Genomic DNA, 14,801 nt, shown 5'->3' with positions numbered 1-14,801 from the left:
CACAGTTGTGGGAGAAAGGTGGAAGTTGAAGGAAAGGCAGGGGGAATCAGGATGATTTGGTATCCAATGCGTGTTCATTTATTTTACACTTACAAAAGAAATCACCCACCCTCTGCCCTATCCCCCCGAAACAGTCTCTTTTTACAAACATTTAAAAATTAAAACCAAATGAAGATAGACAAGTTAATTTCAGTACAATTATTTTTCAATGTAGCTGTCATAATTAGAGTTTAAATTTTTTCCTACAAGTAACCAATGTTCAAGTGACTTATAGGGAAATCCTGATTATTGGCCAAAAGGAAAATTCCGTATTACAAGTTAGCAAATTCTAGTACAAAAATAGTCTTTGTGTTGGAATAGTCTTTCCTTTTACATAAGTCTCGGTCAGTCTACTGACTGCATAATACATCTCAGGGCTCTCTCTTCACAAATGGCTCATTCGTCATAGCTGAAGCAGCACGGCACCTGCAGTGGCAGGGGCTAGTGTCCACCTCTGGACCGTGCTGAGGACGGTCGATCTGGGTGTGCCTCGCTGATCCCAGGGTAGCAGGGCGGAGCCCCAGCCCCTGCTCGGCGTGGGGGTCCTGGAGAGAGGGACGAGTTGCCAGCAGAGCTGCCTCCTTCCACGGGAGCAGCAACAGACCACCTCCTGCCAGTGTCTCCTTGTCCTACTATAGCCCGACAAGGTGAGAGGTGGCCCTGCCCTGGCTGCAGTTGGGGCAGATGTGGGCAGGCTACTTGTCCCTTAGGATGTCGAGCTGTTCCTGACATTCGGTGAAGAGACGCTGGAAGCGGAGGTTCTGCCCGATGACTGGCAGCAGTTCCTTCAGTAGCTCCCTCTTCCGTAGACCCTGTGGGCACAGAAATGATGGCTCAGTGCAAGTGTCAGTGAGGAGACCTAGACTGTGGGTGGCTTCCTGGCCTAACAGAGACCCTTGTGCCTGCCCATCTGATACCTAGGGACCCCTTGGAGAAACCAGAGATGGATGAGAAAAATTTCTCTGCATGCTAAGAAGCCCTGGGAGAGCTGAAAGGCTGACCTGGGTGTGTGGGGTGGGTGGCAGGGTTCAGGGGAAGGACACAGTGCAAGGATACTACAGAGAAAACCAGGGTGGGTCTGTGCCCCTTAAGTCTGCGGGCACAGTCACCACTAGCCTTCAACTGCACTGTTCAGTGACCACAGTAGCTTGGCCTTCCAGAGCAGGATGCAAGTAGAATATCAGGATAGAGGGACAGGTAGATGGCCACCTGAGGGGGCTGCTCCCTCATGCATATGCCCTCCAGGGGTCTGAGTTCAAGCCCAGGGGGGAGGTGGCACCTGGGAGTCAATGACTGGCTTTGGTTTTACAGTCTTGGGAGACGGTCTGCCCTTGGCTCTTGCCCACATCTCCTCCATGCCTGGGTGCACTGGCACCAAGGTCTGCCTGGACCCTTTGCAACATGCACTGCCAGGCAGGGTCTCCACTCTACAGAACCCTGAGGAGCACAGCTGCTGCAAAGGGAAAACCATTAACCAAAAATATTGACCATTCGAAGAGAAGGTCCAAATGTTAAAGCAGCATGGTAACCACACAAAGAATTACAGAAAAGAACAAAGTGTAGGGATTACATTTGAGCAATTCAATGGCTAAAGGAGATGGAATTAGCAGGAGAATGGGCCCTGCTGAAGACTGAGTCAAGTGGGTCAGATGGAAGAGCAACCAGTGCCCGAGCAGGGAGGCATGCAGAGGGGAAACTGTAAGGGAAGAGACTGTAAGATAAAGTACGGGCAGATGAAGTATGGAAATGGGCCCAACATCTACAAGAGTCCCACAGGAGAGAGACACAAAAGAGAGACGGAAATATTTGAAGAAATAATATGGATAGATTTCACACAATTCAAGAAAAAGGAACTGCCTTAGGTTGAAAGGCTTCATTGAGTGCTGATGAAAATATGAAAAAAAAAGGTATTTTAGATACATTAGAATGAAATACACAGAATCTATAGATATCAAACAAAAAAATTCTGAAAAGTTCTAAAAAACAAGAGCATATCACCTACAAAGGAAGAGATACCAAGAGGCACAATAAAGTAGTATTTTATTTATTTATTTATTTTTAAAAATATATTTTATTGATTTTTTACAGAGAGGAAGGGAGAGAGATAGAGAGTTAGAAACATCGATGAGAGAGAGACATCGACCAGCTGCCTCCTGCACATCTCCTACTGGGGATGTGCCCGCAACCCAGGTACATGCCCTTGACCGGAATCGAACCCGGGACCCCTCAGTCCGCAGGCCGACGCTCTATCCACTGAGCCAAACTGGTTTCGGCTAAAGTAGTATTTTAAATATACCGGGGAAAAACTCATAATCTACTTTTTCATCCAGCCAAGCAGTTATTCACATAAGAGGATGTAATAAAAAATAATGTTTACCACAGTAAAGATCCACCCTGAAAATGTTCTAGAAGGTACTCAAAAATAAGAAGAAGTAAATAGAGATGATGCTAAAAGAGATATAAAAGTAATGTCATCAACCTCTTGCTAACGTTTATGTTGGTCTTAAAAAAAAGTAAACAAAAAATATAAATTATTTCAATTTGTGATTAATAAATCCTCAGCTTGTCAGATTAAACAGAAGCCAGACACATGATGTTGGCAAAAAACACATAAACATGGATACAGAAATGTTAAAAGTTAAAGATGGAGAAAAATTATGTTAGTAAATAAAAGTGTGTGTTTTACAATTATCAAAGTAGAGTTTGAAACGAAAACATCTTTGGAAAAAGAGAAAGTCAGGAGAGAGGGACAAAACTACGCTTACAGGGAGATTTTAATACACACTCCATTAGGGATGTGTCCAGAAAGGTAATTCAGGTAATCCAAATGGAACATTCTGGAAACATGACCATTAGGACATTTAAGGCACTCAGAACTAGAGAACACAAGTTCTTCTTTGGCACACATGGAAATATGAAAAATTGCTCTAAAGCAAACCTCAACAAAATAACAGATCTCATGTAGATTGTGAATTGGCTTGGGCCAAATCCATCCTACCTATTTAGTGAATAATTTTATCAAAATGCAGACATACCTACCTATTTGTTTACACATTATGCTACAATGCAGAGTTGAGTAGTTGTAAGTGATCTTATGGATTTGCAAAGCCTGAAATGTTTATTCTCTGGTCTCTAATAAAAAAGTTTGGGCTTGGCTGGTGTAGCTCTGTGGCTGAGCTTCAACCTATGAACCAGGAAGTCAAGGTTCAATTCCTGGTCAGGGCACATGTCTGGGTTGTGGGCTTCATCCCCAGTGTCGGGTGTTCAGGAGGCAGCTGATGGCAATTCTCTTTCATCATTGATGTTTCTATCTCTCTCTTCCTCTTTGTTTATTTATTTATTTTTTTAAATATATTTTATTGATTTTTTTACAGAGAGGAAGGGAGAGAGATAGAAAGTTAGAAACATCGATGAGAGAGAGACATCGATCAGCTGCCTCCTGCACATCCCCTATTGGGGATGTGCCTGCAACCCAGGTACATGCCCTTGACCGGAATCGAACCTGGGACCTTTCAGTCCGCAGGCCGACGCTCTATCCACTGAGCCAAACCGGTTTCGGCCTCTCTCTTCCTCTTTGAAATCAATTAAAAAAAATCACCAAGAAATTAAAAAAACAAGAAAAAAATTTAAATTAAAACCTGAAAAACTCTAAGAAAATGAAACCGGTTTGGCTCAATGGATAGAGCGTCGGCCTGTGGACTGAAAGGTCCCAGGTTCGATTCTGGTCGAGGGCATGTACCTTGGTTGTGGGTACATCCCCAGTGGGGGGTATGCAGGAGGCAGCTGACTGATGTTTCTCTCTCATCGATGTGTCTAACTCTCTATCCCTCTCCTTCCTCTCTGTAAAAAATCAATAAAATATATTTAAAAAACAGAAAATGAAAGGATATCAAACTGCTATTAGCAAAGTAAAAATTTCAGATGGTCTGGTCAAGCTATAAGAGGATCTACCTTCTGGCCTGAAGGCTGGTTTCAATACCAACAGCCATCAAGTATCATCTCCTACCCAGGGCTCAGTAATAGGTGATGCTCCTCACTGTTTCAGGCAGCAGCCTGGAAACAGTTCATCACCCTCTCTCTGGCCAATGACACAGGTCCTACAATAAAGACCTTTGCAGAGGGGCTTCCAATAGCAGGCCCTGGCTGAAGAGACAGTGGTGAGCACAGAGCTCAGGCACCTGAAGGATGGCTGCTTAGTGCAACCCTCTGTTTCCACCTCCCTCCTATGCACACTGAGTCATGATCCTTGAGGGAAAGAAGCCTGGATCTTTGGAGGCATACTAGCAGCTCATATCACAAAGAGTAATTTCCCTAATATATAAGAATTCCCACAAAGCAATTTCTAGAAATTTTGTCATGGATTTGCCCACGCACTATGAGCAGACCAGCTGTTTTAAGCAGTTTACAGGAAAAGCAAGTGGGACCACACTGACAGTGCTTCCTAGGAAGGAAGCCACAGACTCTCCCGGGCAAATCCCTAATAAGGCATCCTACTTAGAGACAGCAAAAACCACCAGCCGGGAGGAGGCAGGGAGAGTGCATGGCCATGAATCAATGGCCTGTCTGTGCTCCCTTTTACCTGCACCACACTAGCCTAGAAGGCTTACCTTCAGGCGGAGACAGAGAACTGTTACGTAGAGCTCTTGCTGACATTTTGCCCTAAGGCTCCCAGAGTGAAGCCCCACAGGAGTGGTTGGTTGGGCACTGGCCTACCTGTCTCCCACCTCAGCAGATAGCCCATCAGGCTGCCTAGAGGTGAGTGTTCTTATAGGGAATTCAGAAAAACCTTTCCCACTGAGAAAGGGGACAAAGCTGGATAAAGAGAAACAGACCTCAGAGAGCTCAAGTGCTAGTGGATTGAGCTGGAGTGTGGAGAAGGTAGAAATCCAGAGAGACCTTGGGACCACTTATTTTTTTATTTTATTTTAATTGCTTTCAGAGAAGAAGGGAGAGGGAGAGAGAGAGAGAGAGAAACATCAATGATGAGAATCATTGATTGGTTGCCTCCTGCACAGTTCACATTGGGGATTGAGCCCACAACCCAGGCATGTGCCCCAACCGGGAATCGAACCTGGGACCCTTCAGTCCGCAGGCCAACGCTCTATCCATTGAGCCAAACTGGCTAGGGCTTGTGAACACTCATTGATGAGGAAGAGGCTGAGCAGAGCATCTATTAGACTTGAGGGCTTAGGGGGACCAAAGCAGGGGCATAAGACTCATGAAAAGTGGGGTCCCTGATAAATCACCCTTCCTTTGTGCTAGTCTCCAAAGAAATGCACTCTAGAATAAGGGTAGACTGGTAGTAAACCAGTCTGTGTAATAATTAGTACCCAGCTTTGAGTCCCCAGGTAGCCCAGAAGACTTCAATCCCTGAATTGGTTGAGGGAGCCTTGTAGGGCTAGGGCCAAGAGCAAATAAAAGTGCTCTGTTGAAGAAGGTAACATTACTGAGGCTTCAAAACACTTCTAGAAATAATCATTCAAATACCAAGTCTAGTAGACAGTCAAAACCAACCAGGCACATAAGGAGGTAAGACAATATAAATGAGAACTAGCAGAAATATTTATAGGAAATAGAAACAGATCCATAAGGGCTCCTCATAGTAGAACGATGCTCAAGAAGATAAAAGACTAAATTGAAAATATGGGGAGAACTGAAACTATAAAAATAATGTAACAGATTCCAAAAAGAGGATATTATATTTCTCATGATGGGGAAAATGGAATATAATCAAAGAGAACCTAGGAAAATACACAGAATGAATGAAAGACATAGACTTAGAGCTTTGTGAAACTTCAAAACACCAAGTAAGGGTCGATCCCAAAATAATTTACAAAACAATGGAAATCAGATTCCTGGCAGTTTTTAGCAACAACAGTGGATGATAAAAGTCTGTGGTACAGCATAATATCTTCAAAGCTCTAAGATTTTTTTAGCCAACCAAATTAAGATCTATTATAACAATAAAAAGGGAGCCCTAGGTGGTTTGGCACAGTGGGTAGAGTGTTGGCCTGTGGACTGAAAGGTCCTGGGTTCGAATCCAGTCAAGGGCACATGCCTGGGTTGTGGGCTTGATCCCCAGTGAGGGGCATGCAGGAGGCAGCTGATCAATGGTTCTTTCTCAATTTTGGTATTTATCTCTCTCTCCCTCTCCCCTCCTCTCTGAAATCAATAAAAAAATATTATTTAAAAAAGGGAATAAAAAGTCGAGGAGGCCAAGTATACACCAGGTCCTTTAGAACCTCGTGAGACTGACTCTCCCACTGCCATTCTGCTCAGCTGTTCCTCTTATGCTGCAAGATGCCCAACCCCCAACCTCAGGGCCTTTATACTTGCTGTTCCCTCCGCCTGGATATTCTTTCCCCAAATATCTGTGGGCTTCATCTCTCATCTTTTCCGATTTCTGCTCAGTCAATTAGGTCTTCCTTGATCACCCAATACATAAAATTGCATCCTGCCAGTACTCCCTACCCCCTGCCCTATATATATTTTTTCCATGGCACCCACCCCCACCCAACACTTTGAATGTACGTGTTCACTTGTTTTGAATCTGCCTCTCTCCACAAGAATGAAGATCATAAAGGTGGGGCCTCTGTCAGCCTTAGTCACTGCTGCCTGCCCTTTGCCTAGACCAGCCGTGGGCAAACTACGGCCCGTTTGAAATGAATAAAACTATTGAAAAAAAAGACCGTACCCTTTTATGTATCGATGTTTACTTTGAATTTATATTAGTTCACACAAACACTCCATCCATGCTTTTGTTCCGGCCCTCCAGTCCAGTTTAAGAACCCATTGTGGCCCTCGAGTCAAAACGTTTGCCCACCCCTGGTCTAGACTATGCCTGGCCAGAGAAGGTGCTCCATCAGTCTTTGCTCAGTGACTGAATGAAGCACTGAAACTAACTCTTGGACCCACAACTTCTCCCATTCCTCACCAACCTGCTCCTTTTTCAATTCAATCAATACACTAGCCAAAAGAACCTTGAGCTGTCCACACATTCATTTTTTCTCTTTTCCTCACCTACTCCATATCCAACCACCCAAACACCAAGTCTTTTTTTGTTCTGCCTCCAAAACACATCTAGAATCTGTTTTCTTTTCCCTCTTGATAGCCATCATATTGATCCAAGTCACCTGCATCTATTGCCAGAACTTTTGAAAAAACAAAATAAAAAAACCCCACAAAAAACAAGCCCTGATCAGTTTTCTTTTCTTTTTTATTATTATTTTTTTTTATATTTTATTTTTTACAGAGAGGAAGGGAGAGAGATAGAGAGTTAAAAACATCGATGAGAGAGAAACATCGATTAGCTGCCTCCTGCACATCTCCTACTGGAGATGTGCCCGCAACCCAGGTACATGCCCTTGACCGGTATCGAACCTGGGACCCATCAATGATGAGAGAGAACCATTGACTGGCTGCCTCCTGCACACCCCACACTGGGGATGAAGCCTACAACCCAGGCACGTGCCCTGACTGGGAATTGAACTGTGATGACTTCCTGGTTCATAGGTCAATGCTCAACCACTGAGTCACGCTGTCAGGCCTGACCAGTTTTCTTTGTTAGTTCATGTCACCTCTGCTGATTGTCTTCTATGTCAGCTTACATCACATCTGTGTAAAATCCTTCAGTAACTTCCGCTGCCTAGACGAAAACTCTGGATCTTCATAAGCCTTCCATGATCTGCTTCCTGCTCAGCTCTTTTGCCTAATCTCTTATCACCCTCTCTTCTGCCTATTATGTCCCAGTCACAGTGGCCTCGATGTACCAAGCCCTCTTTGCACGTACTACCACCTCCACCAGGAAACTCTCCCCAGGGCTCTGCAGAGCTGGCTCATCCTCAAAGTCCTCTTCTGAGTCTTCCCTGGTCACCCTTCCCCAGGCATGCTTGTCTTACTGATCTGCTCATTTCCTTCTAAGCATAATCCATGTCTAAACCTTTCTTGTAGACTAAATTGCCCCCTGGCTTATATCTGCCTCCCTACCAGATTGCAAGCTCCGTGAGGGCAGGGAAGGATCTTTCACCTTATTCCTGAACAAACCCACAGCCCTGCGCAGGCAGCTTTCCTCAGCCCGAGTGCGTGTCTGAACCCCCGTGAGGCTTCATGCTGAGGGCCCAACTCTTGCTGGGTTGTGCAGTGCAGGCATCTCACCTGCTCACTGATGCTGGGATCCAAGGCATTGTGCTATACACATCTACTGAGGAAGAATTCCAAAGCACTTTGGCTTACTTTTTCAATTTCCACCTTCACTTTTCAAGAGAATTCTTGTGGCAAGAATGAAAGAAGCACCTACCACTACCGTTGACTCCCACTGGCTTCCAGTGGAGTAGTGAACCGGACCCAGTAAGTCCTTGCATATTTCTCGGAGTCGGTATTCAAACCCTAATTACAGAAAAAAAAAAAAGAAAAGAACAAAAACAAAACAAAACAAAACAGAAATAGGAACACATTACAAAAAGAAATAAAAAATCAAGAATATGCTAAGTTGTTGGGTATATCAAAACAGACTGAACAAAGGCTTATTGTGTTGCCTATTATGGGCAAAATGCCTCTTGCATGCCTCTCAGTTTGGGGCACTGAGACTCACAATGACAGATTCTCACTCACTCACCTACTCCCTTGACAATGCATGCAGTGGCCCCTCTGTGCTGGGCCAACGAGAAAAAATGAGATGTGGCCAGTTTTGGGATGGACCCCCCAAGGTTATGGGAATTTGTAGAAGGAGGGGAGAGGGCTAGTCAGATTTGAGAGAAGACATCTTGGCAGCCAGTGTGAGAGGAGCTCAGCAGGGTCAGCAGGTAAGAGATGGCGAGGGGATGAGTTTAGATTGAGGAGGTGGTGACTAAGCAGAGACAGGAGAAGCAGGCAAGGGCCTATCAAGTCAAGGGTTATGGGCACAGCCAAGTGGTGTGCCAGAAATGCCAGAGGCAGGTCTGGAGTCTGTAGGCACTGGGGGCAGCTGAAGCCACAGGAAATGGATGAAATCACCCAAAGATGAGAGTGGAAATAAGAGGATGAAGCTGGAATCTGAGGAATTTCAAGGAAAGGGGTCTCCTTTTAAAACTTGAGTTCTCCTTTTATAGTTAGGAAGCAAGGGATAAAGAGAGGAGGTGACTTACGTATGGACACTGGAACAGACACGTGAAAGATAAAGAGGATCAAGTGGCAGAAGTGATTTCACAAAGGGGTGCAGGCCCCAGAGGAGGCAGTGGCTTTATGCAGGGCATCAGGGTGAGTCCTGATCAACAGCCAGGATGAAGGAAACCGGAGCCAGAGGAGGCATTTCCCCAGCAGAATGGGGTGTGAGGAGCATCCCAGAAAAGGGGGGAGGGCTTGCAAAGACTGAATATTTAGAAATGTCAGTGACCACACATGCTGGGCGGCCACACAGACTGGAGAGTAAATATCAAACTCATTCCTGGAGTCTGCTGGGGAAGGGAGAGGGGCTTCAGTTGGTCAGTCATGCTTGTTCTCAGAGGTGTGTGTGTGTGTGTGTGAGTATAATATGTATTTATTAGAGGCCCGGTGCACAACATTCATGCACTGGGGGGTGGGAGGGGTGTTCCTCAGCTCGGCCTGTGCCTTTTAGCAGTCCAGGAGCCCTCAGGGGATGTCTGTCTGACAAGCCGTCAGTCGGACATCCTTAGCGCTGAGCGTCTGCCCTCTGGTGGTCAGTGAACGTCATAGCAACCAGTCGTTCTGCCGTCTGGTCAATTTGCATATTATCCTTTTATTATATAGGATTATATAGGATTGCAAGGTATATAGAACATGTAGTTGCATCAGAGGAAACATGATATACAAATTCTGGGAATAAAGTTTGTAGAGGTTTGACCTTTTTTTTCTGTCCTTTCTAGACTTCATTTTTACCCTCTAAATCATAAACAAAATGGAGAGGGTGATGTCAAAAGCAAAGCAAGGCCAGGAGAGGCTGTGGGGGAGGCTGCTCAGTAAACTTCATGGTGACACAGGGAGAACTTAGGGAGGGCCAGTTCCCAGGCCACTTCTCTGGAGGTCATGTTCAAGCAGAAGGAAGACTGGTAAGGCGGACTCCATGCTTGCCTAGCAGAGAGGATGAGAGGCTTTGGGCGGTCACCCTAAGAACAGGATGGTCACTTCCTGTAACACACCTTGCTTTCTGCTGAACAACAGGGCAAGTGTGGGTGGGCATATACTGGGAAGGAGATGCAGGTGCTGAGAGCCCTGGCAGGGAAAGCTAGGCTGCAGGGACAAGGGGAGGTGCTGGACAGCAGGCCAGCCCTTCCAGGGCATGTGGGGGCTCAGAAAAGGAAGAGGAGCGCAAGCACATTGAATGCTGCAAGACACCCTCCCTGGGGTCACTGACCACTGATGCTCCAAGGGTGTGAGGGAAGAACAGAAGTCTGAGCATCACATTTGCATGTCTTTCCACATATCCTCTGCCCTCACCCTCTCAGCTGCTAATCTTGCTGGCCCTCAGGGAACACTCCCTTCAGGGGCTGGGAGCCTGTAATGGGCTGGATGCCTGTTGAGCTGGCCTGATCACAGCTCAGGCTAGGAGATGGGGGTGGGGAGGCTGAGGGTGCATCATGTTGACAGGGAACTGGAGGCTAGGGCCTCTTGGATGACCATGGCAGACTGGGAGAAAGGAATGTAAGGAGCCCTAGGCCACTGTACCTCTTCCCTGACTCACAGGCGTTTAGGAGGGTTGTGTTGGGACAGGGATTGAGCTGGGCCCAGGAGAATGGAGGAACCACTAGGGACCTCACCTTCGTTCACAAGGTACCGTGCGTAGAGGAGGAGCCAATGGCGATACTCATGGCTGGACTGCAGGGTGAGTGCTGCTGCCACCTGGTTTTCTAGGTAGGCCAGAGTCGTCTCCTGCTGCACCACGTGAGGCACGGAGAAAAGCCGGGCTGCCTGCCTCCCTGAGCTGCAGAAACACATCATGAGGCAGTGGGTACTGTGTGGGCAGGAGGCTGCCACCATGCACCCCAGGATACCAGCAAGAAGCCAGCAGAGGGGCAGATGTCAGGCTCCACACTGGCCTACCCATCCCCATGTCTCAGCTGCAGATGTCCTGGATGCTCTGGCACCCCAGGTGTACCCCACTCAGTACCTCCCATTTAGATCCCTGAGGTGACAGACCCCCAACCAAAATACATGAGTGCCCATGACCCGTGGCACCTCAAACTGCATCTGGGCCCTGAAGTAACAGGGCTTGCATCCAGCACCCTGAGAAATTATATGATGTGGGCCCCAAACTCTTGGCACCTACAGTCTGCCTGTGCTGAGCAGCAGCTGAGCACAGGGGACAGCAATCAGAGAGCTGGCCTGCGTGGGACTGTACTTGCACAACCCAGTCACCTCTCCCGGCACTTGGGTTACCTACGTGGAGGCACGGCCCTGAACTATGGCTAAGGGTCCCGAGCACAGCATGGCGTCCTGGGGAGGCAGGCTGCTCCTGAAGTCCGCACACTGGGCCAGGGAGTCTTGCTTGTCAGAAACCAGGTTCCTGGGGAGGTAAAGGCAGGAGCTGAGCTCAGAAAAACCAGGAGGTCCAGCAGGGTAGGCTGGCAGTGAGGCTACCAAGGAGCAAGCACCACAGACCTGTTACCAGAACACCAGCAAAGGCTGAGGGTCATTGCATTCTCACCATAGGTCTCTCACAGACAGCTTTCATTACAAGGGAACATTAATGACAGGGAAGGTCACTGACAAGGCTCCTGGGGCCAGGAGGCCTACGTGTGAAGTGGTCTAGTCCACGTGGCCCAGCCCTTCGAAACCTCGAGGAATGCCAGCATCCAGCCTTCATGTGCTTCCACAGCATCCGAGGCAGTCAGCTCTTTACCTTCTCCACACCCTTTACATCTTTGTGAAAACTTTCTTTACGCACTTTAAAGACAGCCAGGTGCCTTTGTAAACATGCCCAAAATACAAAGGGCCAACATTTTCCTTCTTAAATACCCGGCTTGTTTCCATTATTACAGTAATTACATAATAATACACAACATCTTGCAATATGGAAGAGCAGGCAGCGGGGAGTTTCTTCTTCTTCTTCTTCTTTTTTTTTTTAACTCAGGAAAGAGATCTCAGTATGGGATGAATTTGTGCCTGGCAACTCTGAACAGAAAAATGCCACAAGAACTTGGGTTTGAGGGACCAAAAGGTGCAGGCAGAAGAATTTCTCAGAGTGGCTGGTATATAATGCACACAGTTTACATGTTGGGGTTGAGATCTCTGATGTAGAAAGGATTTTACAAATATAAAAATGGGCTCCAAATTCCAAATGGGTGGAGGAAAGGTACAGACCACCGCATCTGCTGATGGTGCAACCTTACTAATTTAAAGTCGAAACCGCTACTGGACTTCAAAATCTGCTATGTGCTGGCGAAGGTATTGTGAAGCTGACTCACCGACACTGATGATGGCTAAGGAAGCCAGGCTGGAAATACATATTTGCAACCATAAGAACTTTCAAATGCCTATTCCAGACAAAGTGGTCTCAGCAGACAAAGCAAAGCACCCCTGCACAAGGGCTCTGAGAGCAGAGAGGCTGTGGGCCTCCAGCCTCTAATAGGGACAGTAGGGCCTATGCAGGTGGGTTTGAGTTCTGTCTCCTCCAGCAGAGAGGAGACCAAGCGGTCATTGTGACCTCTACTCCAGGGCCCAACTCCCAGGAAAAGCCAAGCCGGGCAGGCCTGAGGAGCAAGTACCACATGACCTGTTACCACCCGGGACAGACACCTCCTCTGGGGCAGGGCCAGGGAAGGGTGGCTTGCTTACCATGTAGAAAGTGATGGATTAAAGCAGTAGGCCTTTCCATCGGACAGGTTCATCACTGGGATTCCATGCTGTGTAAGCAAGATCTGTGACACCGTCATATCACTTCCTGGGGAGACACCATAAGAATGGATTCTGGGTGTGTTCTGATTAGCAAGTGCTTGCACATGCACCGAGGGGAATCTGAACATGGCACCCAGTCCCAGAAACAGGCGCCTTAACACTGACTCAGGGAGTCTCTTCCCTGTGAGTGCTGTTTTCACCACCACCCACAGGTTTTTGTCACCACACAGGGAGCCAATGAAATGCGCCCCAGAGAGGGTGCATCTCCCTGCAACATAACTGTGACCCCTTGTCACACTGAGTACCTTGGGCTGAGCCAGGAGACTGGCTCTTGCTCTCTGTCTAGGCCAGTGATGGTGAACCTTTTAAGCTCGGCGTGTCAGCATTTTGAAAAACCCTAACTTAACTCTGGTGCCGTGTAACATATAGAAATTTTTTGATATTTGCAACCATAGTAAAACAAAGACTTATATTTTTGATATTTATTTTATATATTTAAATGCCGTGCTCGCTTCGGCAGCACATATACTATATATTTAAATGCCATTTAACAGCCGAACCGGTTTGGCTCAGTGGATAGAGCGTCAGCTTGCGGACTGAAAGGTCCCAGGTTCGATTCCGGTCAAGGGCATGTACCTGGGTTGCGGGCACATCCCCAGTAGGAGATGTGCAGGAGGCGGCTGATCGAAGTTTCTCTCCCATCGATGTTTCTAACTCTCTATCTCTCTCCCTTCCTCTCTGTAAAAAATCAATAAAATATATTTAAAAAAAAATAAAAAATAAATAAATGCCATTTAACAAAGAAAAATCAACCAAAAAAATGAGTTTGAGTGTCATAGGTTCGCCATCACTGGTCTAGGCTGAGTGGAGCTTGGGACTTGAGCTTCCCTGTCCCCTCCCTCATCAGGGCACCAGGGGCAGCCCATCGCCGGTTACCTGCCAGGATAGAATTCAGAGATTCTTCTTTTACCACAACCACCTGTCTGTGAACATCCCTAGGAGGGAGATAAGAAGCAGTTTACTCTCCAATCTGAGTGAATGCCTCAAAGTGCGCCGCAGTGCTCAGACCCCTGCTCTGTGGTCTCTGCACACCCTGCCCCGGCCTCCCCGAGAGGAGCTCGGCCACAAGAGGCTTCTGCTCCCCATGAGCCAGGTTACTTTCTCCACACGAGGCTATAGCAGAGGGCGCAGGCAACAGAGCTGTGGGGCTCGTCGCTAATGCCATACCCACTTTGGGAGAAGCGTGGTCACACTGTGGCAGCTGAGATCCCATTCTGATGAACCCACACATTGTGTTTTGGACGCTGGCACATTGTGTTTTGTCATGTGGTTTGCTCTTATAGAAGTGGTAGCAGGGGTAGGCAGCCTGCCCCACTTCCGCTTGCATACCTGCCCCCTCCCCCACACGTACACACACATGTGCGGTGGCCATCACAAGCAGTGTCCAACTGCTTGGGTCTCTTTGCCTGTAAAGACCCCCATGCCAGCAGGGCCCAAGGGCATGTCTGCCAGGCGGCTTCCTCCACTGCCTCCCCTGTTCCTGCAGTGAAGAGGAACCTATACAGCCCTATCCTGCCCTGCCTGGAGCCCACCTCACCCCAGGCCTGTCTCTCACCAGACAGATAACGTGGCCGCAGCAGTGAGCGCCATGACGTAGGAGCCTGTGCAATGCAACGTGGAGATTGGGGATGACAGGAGGATGGGAGGGAGGAGGCGGCGACCACAGGTGGAGAACACTGACAGCATCCTCTTTTCACAGGCGACACATACCACATCACTGAGAAGGCAGAGAGGGGATAGGTGTCATGATGATCAGGTGCTGTGGCAGAGGTAGGAGCCCCAAGGCACAGAGCCTTCCTTCTACCTGGGCCTGAGCCTGAGTGGGTGCAGCAGCAGGAGAGGCAGGGAGAGGGCCAGCCAGTAGGACTGGGGGA

The 14,801-nt window shown here is 47.6% G+C and overlaps 1 protein-coding gene across 1 annotated transcript in view; it reads right to left on the bottom strand.

Moving 5' to 3' along the window:
- Positions 1-734: 734 nt before the first annotated feature.
- Positions 735-14,801, bottom strand: part of LOC102766449 (protein HIRA) — a 48,667-nt gene continuing 34,600 nt past the window's right edge. Inside the window, 7 exon segments of the mRNA XM_015567297.1 lie at positions 735-851; positions 8,336-8,424; positions 10,791-10,954; positions 11,414-11,536; positions 12,808-12,913; positions 13,804-13,862; positions 14,483-14,644. Coding sequence (XP_015422783.1) covers positions 735-851; positions 8,336-8,424; positions 10,791-10,954; positions 11,414-11,536; positions 12,808-12,913; positions 13,804-13,862; positions 14,483-14,644 — 820 coding nt within the window.

The sequence above is a fragment of the Myotis davidii genome, unplaced genomic scaffold (genome assembly GCF_000327345.1).
Source record: "Myotis davidii unplaced genomic scaffold, ASM32734v1 scaffold223, whole genome shotgun sequence".
In the NCBI taxonomy this organism is placed as follows: Eukaryota; Metazoa; Chordata; class Mammalia; order Chiroptera; family Vespertilionidae; genus Myotis; species Myotis davidii.
This window is presented reverse-complemented; position numbering and strand designations above follow the sequence as displayed.